The 23462-nt window shown below is 44.5% G+C and overlaps 1 protein-coding gene across 3 annotated transcripts in view; it reads left to right on the top strand.

Annotated features, from left to right (window-relative positions):
* LOC115159519 (colorectal mutant cancer protein) overlaps nt 1–23462 on the top strand; it is a 127830-nt gene that overhangs the window by 66436 nt on the left and 37932 nt on the right. For all 3 annotated transcript variants that reach the window (XM_029709315.1, XM_029709314.1, XM_029709317.1), the window contains 5 exons: nt 363–476; nt 6311–6453; nt 9211–9353; nt 12802–12965; nt 17120–17326. In XM_029709315.1, coding sequence (XP_029565175.1) covers nt 363–476; nt 6311–6453; nt 9211–9353; nt 12802–12965; nt 17120–17326 — 771 coding nt within the window. The remainder of the gene's footprint in view (nt 1–362; nt 477–6310; nt 6454–9210; nt 9354–12801; nt 12966–17119; nt 17327–23462) is intronic.

The following is a 23462-nucleotide window of genomic DNA, read 5'->3' as shown; positions in this document are numbered from 1 at the left end:
TTGCTATTAGGAAAGCATACGGCTTAAAGCATGACTTAAGTTGCCTGACTAGAGGAGTGTGTATATGAAATGTGTGATCCCTCAGACAGTTGAACAGGTGTGTGTGTGTGTGTGTGTGTGTGTGTGTGTGTGTGTGTGTGTGTGTGTGTGTGTGTATTAGACACCTCGGCCCACCCAAGTGAACAGTCTGCGTGATCCACATGCTAGTGTTAGCACTCTCTCTGTTCTGCTTTGGGCTTAAACCCTTCCCTAGAGTGTCTGTGTGAGGACAAAGAAGTGCGTGGGCTCTGTACTCACTGAATCTGTTTTAACTTGGTGTGTGTGTTATGGTTGTAACACTCTCCTCTCCCCTCTCTCTTTAGCTCCACCTGGCAGCCCTGGCCTCATTGAAGGGGGACGTGGTGGAGCTGAACAAGCGGCTGGTGCAGACGGAGAGAGAGCGAGAGATGCTGGAGAAGAGACTGGCCAAAGCACAGGTACTCTACTCTACTGGGCCATAGACATATTCTCAGTTTATTAGGTACACCACCTCGTTCACAAAAATGGATCGCTACTACAGACAGTGAGTCATGTGACCTTGGCTTGCTATATAAAGCAGGTAGACAGTCATCAAGGCATTCGGTTACTGTTCGATTGAACGTTAGAATGGGAAAAACAGGTGACCTAAGCGACTCTGAGCGTGGTATGGTCATCGGTGCCAGGCATGACGGTTCCAGTACCTCAGAAAGGGCCGTCCTCTTGGGCTTTTCACACACAACAATGTCTAGGGTTTACAGGGAATGGTGCGACATACAAAAAACATCCAGTCTGCGGCCGTCCTGTGGGCGAAAAACGCTCGTTGATGAGAGGTCGAAGTGAATGGCAAGAATCGTGGCAAGCTGACAGGCGGGACACAAACAGGCAAATAACAGCGCAGTACAACAGTGGCGTGCAGAACAGCATCTTGGAACACACAACTCCTCTGTCCTTGTCATGGATGGGCTATTGCAGCAGACGACCACACTGGGTTCCACTCCTATCAGCTAAAAACAAGAAGAAGTGGCTCCAGTGGGCACGATCACCAACACTGGACAACTGAGGAGTGGAAAAACATAGCCTGGTCCTGACGAACAGACTGGTCACTAAAAAACACATGTCGATTTCAGAATTTTGACAAGGTCCTGAGGACGTGGATATATGCTGTCCTCGGTGCTCACCCCAAAAATACAACAATTATGGCACAGCACTGGGCTCAAACTCACAACGCTTAGGCCAGTTCACAATTGTCTATCAAGCAAGGAGAGTACTTGAAGATGCGAAATGGAAACAACAGATTTTATTTTATTTCGTTTTATGCTTTGCCTAAACCATAGCCCTAACCTTAACCACTCAGAATTAATACCTAAACTTAACTTCTTGAGTTGTTTCTGTTTTAACCCTGTAACCATGTGGAATTAACCCTGTAACCATGTGGAATTAATGGGTCAAAAATCAACGTTCATCCAATTACGTCAAATTTCGAAGTGAAATTATAAGATCAAGTTGCCGACGAATCCTGGTTCCTGTTGCGTCATGGTGATGGTAGAGTCAGGATTTGGCCGTAAGCAGTATGAGTCCATGGCCCCATCCTGCCTGGTGTCAAGGGTACAGGCTGGTGGAGGTGGTGTAATGGTGTGAGGAATGTATTCCTGGCACACGTTAGGTCCCTTGATACCAATTGAGCAACGTTTACATGCCCCAAAGAATTCATGTTGTTCTGGAGGCAAAGGAGGGTCTGACCCGGTACTAGATGGGTGTGCCTAATAAACTGGCCACTGAATGTATATTCACATAGACTCATGTTCATCATTGTATTGGACACTCACTTAGCTAAGCTACCCATTCAAAGTACCACTCCATTTATGAATTACAAATCTTAATAATAATTCTGTCTACAAGCCAGCTGCAGTGGATCTCTCATGACCCATAAAAACCACTGTAAATAGTTCCTCTTTTCTGCACCTGAGGATTAGACCTCTGGTATGGAAACATTCTTTTGTAGGGTTATCTTTGCATAATAACCTAAACTGCTAAATCATTTTTTTTGTTTAACCTTTATTTAACTAGGCAAGTCCGTTAAGAACAAATTCTTATTTACAATGAAGGCCTACCCCAGCCAAACCCTCCCCTAACTCGGACGACGCTGGGCCAATTGCGCGCCACCTAATGGGACTCCCGATCACGGCCGGTTGTGATACTGCCTGGGATCAAACCCGGGTCTGTCGTGACGCCTCTAGCGATGCAGTGCCTTAGACCGCTGCGCCACTCGGTCCCCCAATGATGGGTATTAAAGAACTACAGTAAAAACCTGTGATGGAATTGAACTGGCTTCACATGAGTGAGATTTATTTAGTTTTTTGAAGAATATCCTGGAATAGCTGACATTGCACACAGGCATTTGAATTGAATGGCTCATCTATTACAATGCGTCTGGAAATCCCCTCCTCTTCCCCCAAAACACCCAGTCCATATGCTCCAATCAGAGTACATAGAGAAGAGGTGCAGAAGGCTGATCATTTTTTTGTCGTTACTATCATTCTAGCATGCTCGAAATGACCTGCTTTCTTTTCAGCTGTCGGTTATCACCTTCCCATAACATTGCATTGTCTTCAGTGTAATGTTATCGTCCCAGTGACTGGTATTCTCTGTGACCTTGGGTGTGTATTAGAGGAGAAGGAGGATTTAACTCCAGCTCTGGCTCTCTGGATACCTGCTCTCATACAGTGCTGAGAGACTGTAAGCTTTACTTTTTTAAATGAAGAGGAAATAGATTTTGGGATAATTTGGCATGAAGCAACACACCCCATATGTCACTGGAACCAGGAACGTCAGTAATCATGCCAACTGCTCTGCTTCGATCTGCTTTGTAGTTTTCCCGGTCCCAGTGTTTGGCACGGTCTCTCTCAGAGGATGGCGTTTTGGGCTTGCTTGGTGTGTGCGAGAACGAGAAAGGGGGAGAATGCTTGTTTATGGAGAGAATTATTGGGTGTTTATGCGTTTGTGTAATGGAGCGAGTGTGATAGAGGGAGAGAAATAGAGAGACAGATTGTGTGAGTACCTGTTCTATAAACACCCTGGCCCCTTTCTCCCTCTCCCCCTGGACCTTCAAACAGACACTGGTTCAAAGAGCTGTGGAATACCTCTGGTGGCAGCTGAATCAGCTATGGGTATTTACCTAGGGGCGGCGGCTGTAAACAATATCTGGTACTATTATTTGTGTCAAATATTAATGCTAGAAACATTTTTTTTTATTTTAGTTTCCCATCAGTTCCACTGGAGTTAGATGAAGAGGGATAGACCATTCGTTTTAAGATAAAGAAATGGCAAGGAATATACTTGCACTTGCCGTTGTTGTTAGATTCCATTGTGATTAGGGTTGGGCGGTATCAACATTTTCTTATCGTCATTACTGTCCTTCTCGCATCCCGGTTTAGTACATAAGGGGTCGCCAAAAAGGGTCTGGGTGTCTATTACCTGAATGCTAACAAAATTAGAACAAGTAATGGCGAATTTCCATGGAAGCTGCTAGCTAAATATGCTAATGAGCGCAAACATAAATAAACTAATTGCAAAGACCGGCAGTCTAGCTCATAAAGTTATACATATATAGGTAGGAGCTACCGAATGTCATTTTTGGTGAGTTTGGACATTTAAGCGAATGTGAATGAGAGACATTGTGCAAACGAACAGAGTTTTGACGCATGCTTGTTTGAAGCAAGAACAGTACTGGCTCTGGAGCAGCATGTGTACGTGTTATGTCGGTCTGGAGTCGGTGGGGCAACGGGCCTGCTTGCCCTGCTCAGAGAGGAAGGGGGAGGAGAAGACCGGCCGAGAACGAAGAGGAGAAAACACGCAAGGAAATCAAGATAGCAGTGGCAGCTGTATAGATTTCTCAAACTCTGCAGAAAGCTAACACTATGATGCCCCGTCTCAAGATTAACTTCCAGCAAAACATTAGGAAATGTAGCTGGCTACAGTCTTTCTATGATAATCATTAGAAATATGGCCATGTATTGTTTTTCATTGTGAGCTCATTTATTTTTTTTGGCTGCCAGACAAATAGCGTTGCACTTCTGTTGTCATCTGCTGAAAATGAAGCTATTTTCTGCCGAATGTGCACAAATGTTTTCTGTGAAGGGAAACTATAGTTGCACGTCCCAGATCACTCTGTTGAAGCACCAAAAAACACTGTTGGCACTATACGACCCTTGTCAATAGACAGCTGGAATCACCTGCTCCCGCTTTCTCCCATTGTGCTATTTACAAACAAACACACTGTGTGACCTGACAATGGCTGACTGGAAGCTGCTCTTTGTCACTGCAGCTCTAACTGGGGCAGGGGAGCTAAAGCCACTCAGCTCTTCTAATTGTCACCACTGGCCAGTTGACTGGTAGACTCCTGACTCAACACATAGGATAACACACACACACACACACACACACACACACACACACACACACATTGGGGCTCTGTCTCTGCGTGGGGACTCTGATGGCTGTGTCAGCCTGAGGCTCATATCTCGTCACCTGAACCCCTGACCTTTCATACACAGATGGTTTTGTTTAGGGTGAAGAACTGACTACCCAACCTTTTGATCTATTGACCTATGACTCCCACTCAGAATCCTGGGGCTGAGACTTATTCAATGGGGGCTCTAGTTTAGAAGGTCGCGGAACGATTCCACACGGCCTCATGTTCCTCATGACAGAGGTTTATGTCTTTTCATCATGTAATTCTATGACATTTTTTACATTCTTTTGGCAGTGTAATTTCTGTATGCAAAAACATAGGAATTATTTTCATGACGTTAAACCTTTGTGAATAAGTCCATAGTAGTTGTATGGGACCGCTTCAAATCAAGTAAAATTGTATTTGTCACATGCGTTGAATACAATAGGTGTAGACCTTACTGTGAAACTCTTACTTACAAGCCCTTAACCAACAATACCAACAAATACCAACAATACCAACAAGTTTTAAGAAAGTACCTATAAAAAAAAAGTAACAAATAAAAGTAACAAATAATTAAAGAGCAGCAGTAAATAACAATAGTGGGGCTATATACAAGGGGTACCGGTACAGAGTCAGTGTGCGGGGGCACCGGATAGTTGATGTAATATGTACATGTAGGTAGAGTTATTAAAGTGACTATGCATAGATAATAACAGAGTAGCAGCAGCGTAGAAGGTGGGGGGCAATGCAAAAAGTCTGGGTAGCCATTTGATTAGCTGTTCAGGAGTGTTATGGCTTGGGGGTAGAAGTTATTTAGAAGCCTCTTGGACCTAGACTTGGTGCTCCGGTACCGCTTCCCTGCAGTAGCAGGGAAAACAGTCTAATGACTAGGGTGGCTGGAGTCTTGGACAATTTTTAGGGCCTTCCTTTTCAGTCTTTTCAGTCTCCTGAGGGGGAATAGGTTTTGTCGTGCCCTCTTCTCATCTGTATTGGTGTGCTTGGACCATGTTAGTTTGTTGGTGATGTGGACACCAAGGAACTTGAAGCTCTCAACCTGCTCCACTGCAGCCCTGTAGTCCACAATCGTCTCCTTTGTCTTGTAGTGGTTTTAGTGCTTGATTAATGTCCAATTGTATAAAGCACTAGGCAGACCCCTCTTTGTCTGTCTTTGTTTCATTTTCACGTTCAACCTCCGACGCAGGCCAGGAAAGGTCATTCTAAGGTCATTCCTGGAAGCATAGTATGACACACACACTCAAGCCAGATCTCTCTCTCTCTCTCACTCACACACACACACACACACACACACACACACACACACACACACACACACACACACACACACCTCTTCTCCCCCTTCACTTGTAATATAGCTGAGTGGAAAGCGGATACCTTTCCCTCTCTCCCAGCCTCTGAGCTCAATGTAGACAATCCCCAGAAAAGCCCTTAGGCCTGACCTTGTACACAACGGATCAGTGTGCGTGTGCATTTGTACGCCAGAGACAACAATCTGGCAACCCAGCAGAGAATTTCCTCTGGATTTATTCCCATTCCAAATCACATGCGACTGTGTAGAAAGATACCTTTTGTTTAAATGCCATTCTCCACACTTCAGCATTGAATGGGCGTCATTGTTATGGGTTTTGGATGGTGGCTTTTTACAATAACATGATTCAATCTCTAAATTGTGATGTCAGTTAAGAAATGTTGGATGTTTCCAGATTGCGTTCCTTTCAAAATTCCCAAATAACAGAATAGGTTGCGCCTCTCAGATATCAAGGCATTAGCTCAGTGGGATAACACGGTCTTGGGTTAATGTGTATGCGTGTGTTTTGTCAGTGTGAGCAGTCCTATCTGATGCGGGAGCATGAGGACGTTCAGGAGCGGACCACCCTACGATACGAGGAGAGGATCACAGAGCTGCACAGCATCATCGCTGAGCTCAACAAGAAGATAGACCTGCTACAGGGCTCCACCATCAGGTGGGTGGTACACACAAATGCACACTCACACACACAAGCACACACATACATGCGCACATAGGCAGGTATGCAGACTAGGGTTGGGCGATATGGCCTAAAAATCATATCTCTATTTTTTTTCAAACTTACGGGCAGTTCACGATATCTCAATTAAAAAATATATATATGTTTTCTCTAAATAAGCATCGTTGTACATTTAAAGGTAAAATACACTGCATTTCAAAGAGTCAGCAATAATCTTGTGAATTCAGGGCTCGTGAAATTATACCTAGGCTAAATATAAGCCTTCCACAACCATAAGACCCACTAATCATTCAATGTTATCAGAATAGTTTAACTTGTTTTTTTTGTTGCAATAATCACTGATCTGGTTTTCACGTCTGTCTATGAAAATGCCCTTTTTGTTAGAAATGTAACTAGAACCAAGCATAATGCACATTCACAAGTAATGACTCACTTCCTGTAGGAGGCATTAGGCTATAGAAAATGAAAACTGGTCTCATCAACAATCTCTCAAGCCCAGGTGCTAGTGAGTAACCAGCTAATCTTTATATTTCAAGTTTAGCCAACTTGGATCTGTGTGTTAGCTAACAAGGTAGAACAGTTGAATTGTTATGAACACACTCTTCTGTCCATCTCCAACTGTTTGACCAGAATGCTAGCCTGTCCACTTTGTTTGGATGTTAAAATCAAGTGGCCTGCCTTATTTCTCAGAATGAGAACGAGTTGCCAATTCCTTATATAATTGTGTTTTATGCTTATTGCACATTTATAAAACACAGACTAGACAGCAAGTATAACAGTCTTTAGCTAAAATGCTGCTTGCGATATGCGGTACCCCAATGCAGCGCACGACAAACTGAGCATTCATTTTCCAGAATAAATGTTAATTGATACTCTTGTTTTAGTAGTGTCTGCTATGCTTGCAATTACATGAGTAGTTGAGACATAAAAATGGTATCGTTAGAAAGGTAACTTCTCTATTACAGTAAAATAATGTCTCAATGTGTTTCGGTGTCCATGTGGACCAAACCTCAAACGCAAATAGCGAGTTGAAACTGCAGAAAGGAAAATATGATCTCTCAACTTTGTTAATGTGAGGGGGGACGGGCTGCGTGTGCGTGTGCGTGTGCGTGTGTGTGTGTGTATGTAAACCATAGAGGAAGAGGTGAAGTGAGAGGTTTCACTCTGGTTAAAATCTGTCCAAAATAAGGCCAATGAGTTTATTTTGGACCTAAGCTTGTTGCCTGCCGGTAGGAGACGTGCATCTCGTCACTATACACGGATCACTGGTGTAAATGGGAAGGTGCATACAGCACAGAGGAGCAAAGGAGACGAGACCAAAAATACAACATGAGAACAAGCGGACATTAACGCTCAAAATAACAGGCATTTGGAATATTGCGCAAAAACATACATTCAAATTAATCAAATTAATTTCATATATCACCCAGCCCTAATGCAACACACACACACACACACACACACACACACACACACACACACACACACACACACACACACACACACACACACACACACACACACACACACACACACACACACCACCTCCACCCTCAATTCCCTTAGGTACCCTAATTGTGCCTCCCTTTGATTGGAATCCCTTTTTAGTACCCTTTTGTATAACTCTCTTCCTCCGTTGTTTACTTACTGTAGTGAAATCAAAATGGCAGCATTTGCGTCAGAGTCCTCCTAAATGGGTTTTTTTCCCAGCTCAAGTGCCCTCTCCAGCCCTCTCCACAGGTGCTCAGCACACCGATGTACACCGGAACAAACTCCTCTGACATAACAGGCATGGTTTTGAGTGCTAAGCAGGAACATTAATCAAACAATTCATTACAATCAACTCAAGCATGGCAACCCCCCAAAATTCCTCCATCTCCAAAATGTGTACTGGTTTTTGATTAGGTTCATTATAAAGTCTGTTTTCTTTCATGCTCTTGTCATGTGTGTGTGTATGTGTTTGCATAAACTGTGCCATGCCAATTCAGTGTATCCTGCGACATGTTGTCAGAACAGCACATAAGTCTGTGAGTCAGTACTTTCTATTTGCCGACCTTGTGAGAACTCTGCGATGTGAATTTACGGCCTGGCTATCTATTTCACAGACGTACAATAACGTACAATAAAGATTGTATCAAATCAATGAAATGCATTCAAATGACCATATAATTCAGATCTACTGCCAGGACTTGACGTATCAATGTTTGGTGGTAGCAGCAGTGAGGTTGTCTGTGCAGTACTACTTTCACCAATAGAGTTTATTATTTCAATATCACATACATACGGAATATTCACATAGTCCTATATGCTTGTGCATATATTTAAATACTAATGCCGAGAAGTTCAGACAGGTTCTCATCTGAAGCACGTACTGTACATATACACACACACACACACACACACACACACACACACACACACACAGTATTCACACCCCTGACTTATTCCACATTTTGTTGTGTTTCAGCCTGAATTAAAAATGGATATATATATATTTTTTTTAAACCCATCTACACACAATACCCCATAATGACAAAGTGAAAGCATGTTTTTAATTTATTGAAAGTGAAATACAGAAAGTCCTACCCGTCTTGTTGCCAGATCTGTTTATGCTTTAGCCGATGTCATTTGCCATGACAGCGTTATTCAAGCACAAACATATCTGGCAACAAGGCTACTGTCATATCTGTTGGACCTAACTCAGACATAACTTTGTGACCCTCTGTCCCCCAGGGAGGAGGATGAGTTTTCGGAGCTGCGTTCGGAGCTCAGCCACAGCCAGCAGGAGGTCAACGAGGACGGACACAGCCTGGACCAAGACGGGGCGTCCGTCTCACTGCCTGAAAACCACTCCACCCTGGTGATTGCCGACATGGGTAAGGAAGAACCCAATGTGCCTGTCCTGCTTGACTGTATATCAAGTTAAGCTAAACCCATGTACAATCCACTCCTGATAACGGCACGTTACTTAAGTGCAAACTCTGTTTAAGAGCAGTGAAGTTCACCCAGACCCGATTGCATTCTTTTGACTTGCTCCAAATATCTTCATACTCTGTTTTAGTGGACACATTCACAACAGTCCCAAGCAATTTCATTGATCAGGAGTTGGTTCTACGCTACCAGTAGAATGAATGCACACTATATATACAAAAGTATGTGGACACCCCTTCAAATTAGTGGATTCGGCTATTTCAGCCACACCCATTGCTGACAGGTGTATAAAATTGAGCACACAGCCATGCAATCACCGTAGACAAACATTAGCAGTATAATGGCCTTACTGAAGAGCTCAGTGTCTTTCCATGTGGCACCGTCATAGGATGCCACCTTTCCAACAAGTTAGTTCATCAAATTTCTCCCCTGCTACAGCTACCCCGGTGACCTGTAAGTGCTGTTATAGTGAAGTGGAAACAACTAGGAGCAACAACGGCTCAGCCGCGAAGTGGTAGGCCACACAAACTCACAGAACGGGACAGCCAAGTGCTGAAGCCGCCAAGTGCTAAAAATCATCTGTCCTCGGTTGCAACACTCACTACCAAGTTCCAAACTGTCTCTGGAAGCAACGTCAGCACAAGAACTGTTCGTCAGGAGCTTCATGAAATGGGTTTCCATGGCCGAGCAGCCGCACACAAGCCTAAAATCACCATGCGCAATGCCAAGCGTCGGCTGGAGTGGTGTAAAGCTCGCCGCCATTGGACTCTGGAGCAGTGGAAACGAGTTCTCTGGAGTAATGAATCACGCTTCACCATCTGGCAGTCCGACGGACGATTCAGGGTTTGGCGGATGCCAGGAGAACGCTACCTGCCCCAATGCATAGTGCCAACTGTAAGGTTGGGGCTGTAAGGTTGGGGCTGTTTTTCATGGTACGGTCTAGGCCCCTTAGTTCCAGGGAAGGGAAATCTTAACGCTACAGCATACAATGACATTCTAGATGATTCTGTGCTTCCAACTTTGTGCAACAGTTTGGGGAAGGCCCTTTCCTGTTTCAGCATGACAATGCCCCCATTCACAAAGAGAGGTCCATACAGAAATCGGTGTGGAAGAACTTGACTGGCCTGCACAGAGCCCTGACCTCAACCCCATCGAACACCTTAGGGATGAGTTGGACCGCCGACTGAGAGGCAGGGCTAATCGCCAAACATCAGTGCCCGACCTCACTAATGCTCTTGTGGCTGAATGGAAGCCCCCGCAGCAATGTTCCAACATCTAGTGGAAAGCCTTCCCAGAAGAGTGGAGGTTGTTATAGCAGTAAAGGGGAGACCAACTCCATATTAATGCAGATGATTTTGGAATGAGATGTTCGACGAGCAGGTGTCCACATACTCTTGGTCATGTAGTGTATCTACTGTCACTCTACTCTTTGTCACTAATAACTGCTTTGATCGGTGGCTCATTTGAATCATCTCTCCCATAGAGAGACTGTTCCCTATCTGTGTATGTCCTCTGATGGATGGCCTGTTACAAACCAGTGGCTATAGGGTTGATGGCACACAATACACATTTATAGGCTTCTACAGGAGCAGTTATGTGTGTGTGTGTACGTGTGTGTGTGTACGTGTGTGTGTGTCTCTGACAGAGTGAGTGTGTGTTTGTGCACTCTCCCACAATGGAAAATTGATTCAGCACTCTGCTAAATCAATTTTCCATTGTGGGGGAGTGCACAAACACACTGTTGGGTCTGTAACAGAACCATTTTGCCCAAACAACACTGCACTGCACGGCAGTTCCTTCAAGATGCTATTAATACTCTGCTCTATCAGTGGTGCTGAGAGCACCCAGCAATCACTTGTCAATGGTAAAGAGCTTAATCGGTTTCTCGTATTCATCATCCTCAACGTTTAGCAGAGCGCTAGAAGAAAACCATTTTTCAATCTTCGCAGTCCTTTGTCCCTGGCTGTAGCCGGGGCAATCTTATCCCCACACGAACAGGATTTCACCAGTCAGGAAATTGTTAAGGAAACAAATTCAAGTTTTGTTCATCTTCACGTTCCTTCGCACTGTGCTAATTGCATTTGCATTGTTGGCAGAATCTGCACTTAAGGGGGGCACTTGGGGAAATACATCTGCCACTCTCCACATTTTAATTTCCCACACAATGTACCCAGGCTCTGTTTGGTCCTGGACAATAATAATCATCATCTTCATTATTATTTTGGATGCAATATGGAAGCAGATGCTAACCATCGACATGCATGTCTTTGCTGCTTTGCAGGGATTGTATTAATATGCTAATTGAAATGAGTTTCCGATGAGCTCATTTGATTACCTCTGGAGATAAGAAGTTGACAGAGTGAATAGTGAATAGGGAACGGAAGCTCTGAAAGTGATGATGAAGCTTTGGTTGGAGCTAGTTGCTTGTCTTGCAACCCCAGGGTTGTGGGTTTCATTCCCGCAGGTGTTAACTGTAGGTCGCTGTGGGTAAATGTACGGAATGACAATATTGTCATAATATATCATAAAAAAAGAATGGTTCTGCTTGTATCTTCATCACTGTCTTTCTCTCAGATAGTTATGTGGTGTGTGTTGGGCTCTGAACAGAAGATGTGTGTTATTGTCTCTAAACAGAAGATGTGTGTTATTGTCTCTGAACAGAAGATGTGTGTTATTGTCTCTAAACAGAAGATGTGTGTTATTGTCTCTGAACAGAAGATGTGTGTTATTGTCTCTGAACAGAAGGTGTGTGTTTTGTGGTTTAATCAGTGTGTTACTAGCCTGCAGCATTCCTCCAGTCAGCCTCAGGCATTCAGTTAAACCATTAGCATTTAACACATGTCACTAGTTTTGTTTATTTATTTTATTTTACCTTTATTTAACTAGGCAAGTCAGTTAAGAACAAATTCTTATTTTCAATGAAAGCCTAGGAACAGTGTGTGTCTGCCTTGTTTAGGGGCAGAACGACAGATTTTTACCTTGTCAGCTCGGGGATTCGATCTTGCAACCTTTCGGTTAGTAGTCCAATGCTCTAACCACTAGGCTACCTGTCGACTAGTACACAATACATCACTCTGCTGCTATGCTAACAAGGTCAACTTGCTCATGCAGACTACAGTAGTTGTGTTGTTCTTTGCACATTGAGATTTGAACTATTTTCTCCTAGGTCTGTGTATCTGGCTCTAGCCCTATTATTTCTCCCTGTATCAGGCACCCTGGCATTCATTCATCTGATACCAGATCAGTTTATTTGACCCCGGCCCTGGGCTTCCTCGCTGTAGACTACTGCAGTGACCTCAACTCTGTTTTCCTGACATTACATTAGGCTTTTAAACATTGATCTGTTCCTAGACCAGTTAAATCTGACCCCGGCCCTGTGTTTTCTCCATGTAGACAACTGCAGTGACCTGAACTCGGAGCTGCAGCGGGTTCTGACGGGGCTGGAGAGCGTTCTGTGTGGGAGAAAGAAGAGCACATGCAGCCTATCTGTGGCCGAGGTGGACCGCCAGATAGAGCAGCTGACCACCGCCAGCGAACACTGTGACCTCGCCATCAAGGTGAGACACCAGGAAATTACTTGCGGCGAAGACTGAGACCCGTTCTAGAAAATCCATTTCCTTCCTCATGATAAACACAATTAATTGGGAGTTAATTAACAGTAAAGGATGATAAAGAGTGGACAGAGTGAGAAAAAAACAACATGCAGGATAGATGAATATAGGTGAACCCAATACTGGTGTGCAAACCTCTCCTATCAAATGCATTCACAGACACTGTAAATAAAAGAGAGTGAGATGAGTTATAATAACACACACTGTCATATGATGTTGAACTGTCCTGCTGGAAAACCTGAGCCACTTCCAGTAATCAGTCAGTAGGGGTCCTGGGGTGACCCTGGGTTGGACCCAGCAGTAACCAACCGCCTGTCTCAGCCTGGGGGCCCGGGGCCTGTGTGAGTCAGCCTAATGTCTGACTGATGGGGGCATGATGGTGGTCCCCACGGTGATGCCTCAGCTCTGGTAATGGAACCCTGTCTGCCTAGTTGTCGTCTTCGCAGCGATGTGAGTGCCAGCAGTCCTGAGAGGAATTCAGTCTGCTAGCTATTGGTTTCCTCGCAAAATGATTATACAACACACACACACACATTGAAAGATGAGGGAGAGATGGGGGGGGTGAGAGAGGCAGAGTGAAGGATGTAGAGAGAGCAAGCGATAGACTGAAGGGAGCTCCTTCCCTCATACACCTAGTGATTTCACTGAATATGAGCTGACGGCTCGATGGAAATATGTCCTTGGCGTTAAGACTACTAAAGGCTTAACAGACAATCACCATCACTGGAGTTCCTTTAATGACAGTCACAGCCCACTGTAATGTGGGAGAATGGATTTCCTTGGCTTTATTTTTATCAGCCTGAATCGACCTCCATCACAAACCATTGTGTCAGAGCAACAATAGAGGATAGATAGCTAAACAAACAAAAATATGTGGACACCCCTTCAAATTAGCAGATTTGGCTATTTCAGCTACACCTGTTGCTGACAGCTGTATAAAACTGAGCGCACAGCCCTGCAATCTCCATAGACAAACATTGGCAGTAGAATGACCCATACAGAAGAGCTCAGCGACTTTCAACATGGCACCGTCATACAGTAGGATGCTACATTTCCAACAAGTCAGTTCGTCAAATTTCTACCCTGCTAAAACTGCCCCAGTCAACTGTGCTGTTATTGTGAAGTGGAAATGTATAGGAGCAACAACGGCTCAGCTGCGAAGTGGTAGGCCACACAAGCTCACAGAATGGGACTGTTGAGTGCTGAAGCGCGTATCGCATAAAAATCATCTGTCCTCGGTTGCAATGCGTCAGCACAATAACTATTCGCTATAGCATACAATGACATTCTAGACGATTCTGAGCTTCCAACTTTGTGGCAACAGTTTGGGGAAGGTCTTTTTCCTGTTTCAGCATGACAATGCCCCCGTGCACAAAGCGAAGTCCATACAGAATTTTTTTTTGAGACCGGTGTGGAAGAACTTGACTGGCCTGCACAGAGCCCTGACCTCAACCCCGTGGAACACCTTTGGGATGAATTGGAACGTCGACTGTGAGCCAGGCCTAATTACGCAACATCCGTGCCCGACCTCACTAATGTTCTTGTGGCTGAATGGAAGCAAGTCCCTGCAGCAATGTTCCAACATCTAGTGGAAAGCCTTCCAAGAAGAGTGGAGGCTGTTATAGCAGCAAAGGGGAGACCAACTCCATATTAATGCCCATGATTTTGGAATGAGATGTTCCATGAGCAGGTGTCCACATACATTTGGCTATGTAGTGTATCTACATTTTCTAACAAACAAATTGAACTTGGCTATCAAATTCAGTTTGTGATTCCAAAACTGAATCCTAAATCCTAAAACGTGATGTGAAAGAAGTCATTGAACACTGTTCTTGTATTTAATTTCTCTCCCTTTTGTTGGCTGGTCACAGTGGACACAACCAGTGCTAATCGATTAGGATGAGGACAAGAGCTTTCTCCTTGGGCTTGAAAGAGAAGATATCGAGCTGGCTTTTTCCATTATGAATCTGACCTCACTTAATCCTAATCCAATTACATTTTGTGGGAAGAAAAATGGACGCCTTCGCATTTCCAGTTGAGGCTTAATCCCAAACCGATCCCTGGAGTCGTCTCTAGACTGAGTTGTCCTAATGGTGTCTCCCTCACAAAAACATATCTAAAATAACGGAATGTATGTAATTTGATAGAAACAATTATTGTCCAATGAGTATGAGAGGTGGATCGGATACCATTTGTCCTACACCGACCTATCCAGTCCTTTCAGATTTGCGAGGAGTGTCAGCCAAGGGTCTAGGGATGGGTTTTGGATTGGGCCATGGTATCCCGTTGTGAATGTGGGCCCAATACATTACCATGTACTAAGCCTATTAATAGATATTGGGTGTTCATTTGGCACAGACAAGGTTAAGTTACTCCATGTTCCATAGTGGTAGTTGGGCTTCTAAAAGAGTTTTGATGCGGTTGATAAAGCCGAACCAGACCTCATACAGAGGGAAAGGCGATGTACTTTATATGATATAGAGCCCATAGACACCATGCCTTCTTAAACCCACCAGAATCCGCTACCATGAAGTCTGAAGTTTAACAAGAGAGTGTGAAATACATATGTAAAGTGTTTGAGTGTTTAAAATGATTTATCAGAGTGAATTCAGGACATATTGGACCACACTCGGCTAATTGGGGGTATTTCAGTCCTTTTTTTCGAATATGTTACAGATTTCAGATGTTCTTCGTTAGAAATATATCAACCTCGAAAATGTGTACTGCTGTAAACAATGTATTAGTTCAAGCCAATACTAGGCCACAGAAATAGAGACTATTCTATACAGTACCATCTCAGTATCACTGTGGCTTATCTTAACCATGCTGGGGTAGACTTGGGAGATTGAGTGCTGGGCTGGTCTGGGATCTACAACAGTCCATGAGACTTGGGATTTCATTCTCATTCCCTTCCTCATCCTCATATTCCCTCCTGTCTGTCTGTCTGTCTGTCTGTCTGTCTGTCTGTCTGTCTGTCTGTCTGTCTGTCTGTCTGTCTGTCTGTCTGTCTGTCTGTCTGTCTGTCTGTCTGTCTGTCTGTCTGTGTCTCTGTCTGTCTCTCTGTGTCTCTGTCTCTCTGTGTCTCTCTGTGTCTCTGTCTGTCTGTCTGTCTCTCTGTGTCTCTGTCTCTCTGTGTCTCTGTCTGTCTGTCTGTCTGTGTCTCTCTGTCTGTCTGTGTCTCTCTGTCTGTCTGTGTCTCTCTGTCTCTCTGTCTGTGTGTCTGTGTCTCTCTGTCTGTCTGTGTCTCTCTGTCTCTCTGTCTGTGTGTCTCTGTCTCTCTGTGTCTCTGTCTCTCTGTGTCTCTGTCTCTCTGTGTCTCTGTCTCTCTGGCTGTGTGTCAGCTGAGAGGGAGATGGAGGGATGAGAGGGCTAGCTGGATGGAGGGATAAGAGAGATTGACGCTCCATGGTGGAGGACAGATGAAGGCAGGACTTAGGCCTGTCTCTAAGCCCACTACACACCTATGAATCACTCACCAGAGATGAGGATCTGTAGAGGCAGACATGGCCATAGACTCCATCCCTCTGCCATATCTCACACGCACACACATGCGCACACACATACAGTTATACACTCTGAAATATGGGCACTTTGGGAGATCAGGGGTTTGTTCCACTGGATAAAAATAGAAAAAAGACACATGTACATACATCATAGTCTAGGATGCTTGTTCTACTCGTGTAAATTGAGACACATGGTGTAGGGCTACACTACCCACAAATGATGAACATGAAATTGGTGAACTGTCAGGCAATATCCTGTGTGAAAATGTATGTGCCTGACGTGTTTGATATTCTTGTTTTGTCTGTCTCACTTTTGTTTTGTCTGTCTCACTTTTGTTTTGTCTCTGTTCTTTGTTTACATTTTTCTCATTCAATTTTCTCATAGAATTTTCTTCTCTTTCTTGTGGCTACTTCAAGATACCAAAAGGTTCTTCTTTTTGATGCCATTTTAATTGAGTCCCAGAGAAACCAGAGTCATTCACATTAAGTTACTAGAATTGTGACCATGTAATCGCAATCTCAACACTATACATACTGCACTGTAAAAAGGCGTTCCATGAAACAACATCCCCCTCTGTCCTTTCCTCTTTTTCCCAGACGGTGGAGGAGATCGAAGGGGCCCTGGGCCGGGACTTCTACCCCAGCCTGTCGGAGGAGCGGGTGCGCTGGGAGAAGGAGCTGGCAGGCCTGAGGGAAGAGAACGAGAGCTTGACAGCCATGCTGTGCTCCAAGGAGGAGGACCTGAACCGCACCAAGGCCACCGTGAACGCCATCCGGGAGGAACGCGACCGCCTGAGACGACGGGTCAGTCAGCTGGGTCCCGTTTATATATGTATTATTATTTTATTTTTATATATTTTTTATTTTCATTTGGTCATTTTGTCTGGAGCGACTCACAATAGAGTTGTGTACCTAACATCCTTTCTATGTGACCGTGTTGGTGGCTGATAAACTGGGATATAATGTTGCTTATTACTAAGGCAGGTTTAATAACGTTTTGATTACCTCTAGCCCATAACAGAAAATACATAGTGATGCATAGTACCTAGTATCTAGTGAGGTGGAAGGAAAAAAGAAGGGGATCAACTTAGCAATGCATGTTTCTCAGTTTTCTTTCTATGTTTCATGTTTTTATTGGCTCCCAACATAGTGGTGTGAACTTGAGCCTGTTGCCAAATCTCCAGTAAATGTGTCCTAGTGTGAACCTGTTCTAGGCAGAGAACCAAGACCTGAATCAAAGAAATCTCTGCAAAGAGGCTCTAAAATGTAATTATGGTCCACCATTTCCATTGTTGGATTGAGTGATCTGCGGAGAGCGGCCGGGGATTGAAATATAGACATGATCTCTGATGCCTTGTCACTAGACCACTGCACTGACAGACACGCGCATACCATTTCTAATTACAACATGTTTATTCAGGGACGTCTGAGGGAGAAGAAGACATTACTGGGCAGGAGTGGTCAGACACATGTATTTATCCACACTTCTACAAGAATGAACCCTTTGAATTCTCCAGCTGCAAACTGAGATCTGCTGTCTGAACCAAACAATGGTTCCCCGGTTAGGACGGGCCTCCAAATTAATACGTAGAGCACTTTTAGACACATAATCAAATCTGGTGTCCTCCTAAAGCTTGCTGAAGCTGGTTAGGGCTGTAATGCAATTGGGTATTTTTATAAACTAGGGCACCAGTGAGGATTTCCTACACTGGACAACTTGTTACAGCTGTTGATAAGTCATTGAAAATATTCAGCACATGTTTTTCATGTCATTACTTTAAGATATAAGGGGGATCATAGCTATATTCAGTACAATTCACGAGTTGATTTAAAATCTATGTTTAGCCCTTTATCATGGTTGGTGTCTTGACGGAGTGATAAGTATAATTATTTTGTCTTTATCTCTTGTGTTCTAGTACTGTCAAGATGCAGGGCAATTTGTGACTTGTTTTGGTCATCAGTGGCTCTATTGGAGGGGGAGTGGTTTCACCTCTTCTAGGCAATCAGCAATTAGTACAGGAAGGTTTGCTTTCCATCTCTGCTAAGCAATTAGTGTTAGTTCTTCAGTCTCCCCTGGTTTCTCAGCTGCGGCTGTAAGTGGCGGTTTTGTCGCAAAACTAAGACCGTTGCCGAAACAAAGACTGTTCTACCGAGTTGTTCGAGGAAGGAAAGAGAGGAAGGCTCCACACCACTCTCTCCAATGAGTATCTTACCTAGTTATTTATAGATGGTCTCATTTTGTAGCTTTATCAACTGTGTGTGTGTTTTCTATACCTGTTTGCACCTCTCCCTGTAGGCTTCACAGACTCTCCCCCACCCCTTGGCTGCAACCCTTCTAGTTTAGTGTACCCGGCGCGCACAACTCGTGGAATTTCTGATCTCTGGCAGCGTTTGGAACTGCCGATCTTGGGTGAAGAACGCCGAGTTCATCTCAGCCTATGCTGCCCTTCAGTCCCTTGCCTTTTTGGCCCTGACGGAGATATGGATCACCCCATCTCCTCATTTGAATTTCATGCTGTCACTTGTCCACTCAAGCTTAACATTATTGTCATGTATTGCCCACCAGGTGCCCTTGGAGAGTTCCTCAGTGTGCTTGACATCTTGATAAGCTAATTTCCTGATGATGGCTCACCGCTCTTCGTACTTGGAAACTTCAACCTCCCAACGTCTGCCTTCAACTCGTTTCTTTCCAACTCTCTCTTTCCCCTCCTTGTCTCATTTGACTTCACCCTTACCCAATCCCCAACAACTCACAAGGTAGGCAATATGCTTGACATCATCTTTACTAGAGAATGTTCTCCTACTAATCTCACTGCAACCCTCCTCCAGGTCTCTGATCACTACTTTGTTTTCTTTTCTGTCTCCCTTTCCTCCTACCCTAGCCACTCAGCCCCTACCCTGATGGTCATGCGCCATCGCAATCTTCGCTCTCTCTCTCCCAATCCTTCTCCATCCTGTCTCCTGATTCTGCCTTGTCGACCCTACTCCTCCCTTTCCACATCCTATGACTCGCACTTTCCTCCCGGCCGTCTCAGCCCTCCCCTCCTTCTCCGTGGCTGAGTGACTCATTGTGAGCTTACAGAGCACGGCTGTGGGCAGCTGAGCGAAAATTTAGGAAAACTTAACTTCCGGAGGACCTATCATCCTTTCACTCCCTCCTCTTTACCTTCTCTTCCTCTGTATCTGCTACTAAAGCCACTTTCTATCACCCAAAATGTCAAGCTTCTGCCTCTAAGTGTAGGAAACTATTTTCCACCTTCTCCCGCCACCTTAATGCTCCACCCCTCCCTCCTCCCTCCTCCCTCTCTGCAGATGACTTTGTCAAACACTTTTAAAAAAAAGGTTGACGACATCAGCTACTCATTCACTCAGCCTATTGAGTCCACTGGTCTCATTCACACAGAACTACCCTACGCTTTGACCTCTTTCTCCCCTCTCTCTCCAGATACCATCCGGCAACTATTGAGGTCTGGCTGCCCGACAACCTAGCAGCTTGACCCCTTCCCCTTCTCCAGACCATCTCTGGAGACCTTCTCCAATTCCTCACTTCCCTCATCAACTCTTCCTTGACCACTGGCTGCATCTCCTCTGACTTCAAAATGGCCCGAGTTTCTCCCGACACTCAACTCATCTGATTTCAAAAACTATAGACCTGTATCCATCCATCCTTTCTTTTCTTTACCAAACACTTGAGAGTGCTGTCTCTGATACATTTTCTCATTATCTCTCTCAGAACGATCTTCTTGGCCCTAACCAGTCAGACTTCAAGACGGGTCACACAACCGAGAGTGCTCTTCTCTGTGTCAGAGGCTCTCAGCACTGCCAAAGCTGACTCTCTCTTCAGTTCTCATCCTCTTAGATCTATCCACTGCCTTCGACACTGAACCATCAGATCCTCCTCTCCACCTTCTCAGAGCTGGGCGTCTCAGGCTCTGCACATTCTTGGATTGCATCCTAGCTGGCAGGCCGCTCCTACCAGGTGACGTGGAGAGGATCTGTGTCTGCACGACATGCTCACACTACTGGTGTCCCCCAGGGCTAGGTTCTAGTCCCTCTTCTCTCTATGCACCAAGTCACTCGGCTCTGTCATATCCTCACATGATCTCTCCTATCATTGCTATGCGGATGACACTCAACTACTTTTCTCCTCCCCCCCCTGCTGACACCCAGGTGGCGACACGCCGCTCTGCGTGCCTGGCAGATATCTCAACTTAAATGTTGGCCCACCAACTCAAGCTCAACCTCGACAAGACGGAGCTGCTCTTCGTCCCGGGGAAGGCCTGCCCACTCAAAGACCTCTCCATTACGGTTGACAACTCCGCATTGTCACCCTCTCAGAGTGCAAAGAACCTTGGTGTGACCCTGTCGTTCTCTGCAAACATCAAAGCAGTGACCCGCTCCTGCAGGTTTGTGTTCTACAACATCCGTAGAGTACGACCCTATCCCACACAGGAAGCAGCACAGGTCCTAATCCAGGCACTTGTCCTCTCCCATCTGGACTACTGCAACTCGCTTTTGTCTGGGCTCCCTGCTTGTGCCATCAAACCCCTGCAAGTTCTCTCATGTCACCCTGCTCCTCCACACACTCCACTGGTTTCCAGTCGAAGCTTGCATCCGCTACAAGACCATGGTGCTTATGGAACAGCTAGAGCAACTGCCCCTCCCTACCTTCAGCCTATTTTCAAACCCTACACCCCAACCCAAGCACTCCGTTCTGCCACTTCAAGTCTCTCGGCCCTTCCACCCCTACGGGTGGGCAGCTCCCGCCTAGCCCAGTCCAAGCTCTTCTCTGTCCTGGCACCCCAATGGTGGAACCAGCTTCACTCTGAAGGACAGCAGAGTCCCTGCCTGTCTTCCGAAAGCATCTGAAACACTACCTCTTCAAACAGTATCTTAAATAATCCTCTTCCCCCAACCCCTCTTTCTAGCTCTGACTCTACTGATTGCTACGTTATTGAGATTTTTTTCTATTCCTGTGATATGTGGTTGTCCCACCTAGCTATCTTAAAATGAATGCACCAACTGTAAGTCGCTCTGGATAATAGCGTCTGCTAAATTACTGAAATGTAAATGTAAAATGTATGGCAGTGTAAATTGTCATTTGTATCCTATATTAAGCATTACTCTGTTAAATAAGACATTGCTTGAACCCTGTAAGAATCCCATATCTAGCTGTCAGACAGTGTTTTTGTATAGAGAGTTCAGAAATGTAGTGTAACTACGTAACATTTCGTGTCTCCTTAGCATGTTTTACATGTTTTCATGGGCACACAAATACAAAATAATGTATGCATTGCAAAATTGAATGCTTCTAACCGAAAGAGTCACATACTTTACCTAAATCGATACGGTCATTAATGTGGTTCTTTATATAATTATCCATAATACTTATTGGATGTGCATTTGGTGTCCAGCTGATTGGTTACGCCGTGATATTTTCACACATCTTCTGATCCCGGAAGGAATTTTCCGAATGACAGTCAAGTGACGAACAGCTGTTGTGATAGCGCATGCGATGCAACAACAGCCCAAGTGCTGGAAAAAAGTTGATTGCGAGGAATGTCCAGAATCTTTTGGTGTCTCACACCGGTGAATACAGTTGTGCCTGGATCTACACTGAAGAAAAATATAAATGCAACATGTAAAGTGTTAGTCCCATGTTTCATGAGCTGAAATAAAAAATCCCAGATTTCCATACGCGCAAAGCGTATTTGTTGTGCACAAATTTGTTTATCCCTGTTAGTGAGGATTTCTCCTTTGCTAAGATAATCCATCCACCTGACAGGTGTGGCATATCAAGAAGCTGATTAAACAGCATTATCATTACACAGGTGTACCTTATGCTGGGGGAAATAAAAGGCCACTTTAAAATGTGCAGTTTTGTCACACAACACAATGCTGTGTTGAGTATTTCTGTCTTTTAATAAAGCCCTTTTGTGAAGAAAAACTCATTCTGGTCGGCTGGGCCTGGCTCCCCAGTGGGTGGGCCTGGCTGGCAAGTGGGTGGGCTTATGCCTTACCAGGCCCACCCCTGTCCAGTCATGTGAAATCCATAGATTAGGACCTAATTAATTAATTTAAATTGACTGAATTCCTTATATAAACTGTAATTCACTAAAATCTTTGAAATTGTTGCATGTTGTGTTCATATTTTTGTTCAATATAATATCCCTAGCGAAAAATGATGTTGAACATCTGTTGTCTGCTTGATTTACAGCAGGCTCGTTAGATTTAACAGAGAACGCTTCAAGGTAATGAGTTCATGTCTTCAAATGGTTTTGTGTAGGATAGACTATCGCGCAACACCCTATTCCTATTCATTATTCTGAATATAATAACAACAAATGACAGCCTAGTGGTCTTATTCTAGTGATGGGTCGTTCACGAACGAGTCGGCTCTAAGAGCCCGCATATCAGAAGAGCCAAATCTATTTATAAAAAAAATAAAAAAATAATTAAGATATGAATAATCAAAAGATTTAAATGAATAGAATTAACTAATTCAAATGACGAAAAAATAAATAAAATAATATAGGCCTAAATGCTCAAGCGCACACATTCGTTCTGACTGTCTGCTCAGACTAACAGCCTCACCTGTTGTTCCTGTCAATCAGACACGCAGTGTCAACCAATGAACCAAAGGTGCGTGAGGGAGGGCCGAGCCAACTCACTCACAGTCACACACTTAGCAGCCGAGGAGAGAGAGGAAGGACAGCTGTGAAAACAAAAGCTGGAAAATGAGTCGGAAGCACAGTAACATTTGGATGCATTTTAATAATGTACACAATGTTAGAGCACGGGCCTGCTAGTGATAGTGGTGGAGCCAGCACCTCCACACGTGGAGATGTATCCACTCAGTCAAGTAGGCCTACTCTGCGACCCACAGCAACGCAGTCTTCTATGGACCAGTTTATGCCAAAGTCTATGTCTGTAGCAAAAC

This window comes from Salmo trutta, chromosome 23, assembly GCF_901001165.1.
Source record: "Salmo trutta chromosome 23, fSalTru1.1, whole genome shotgun sequence".
NCBI classification, from domain to species: domain Eukaryota; kingdom Metazoa; phylum Chordata; class Actinopteri; order Salmoniformes; family Salmonidae; genus Salmo; species Salmo trutta.
This window is presented reverse-complemented; position numbering and strand designations above follow the sequence as displayed.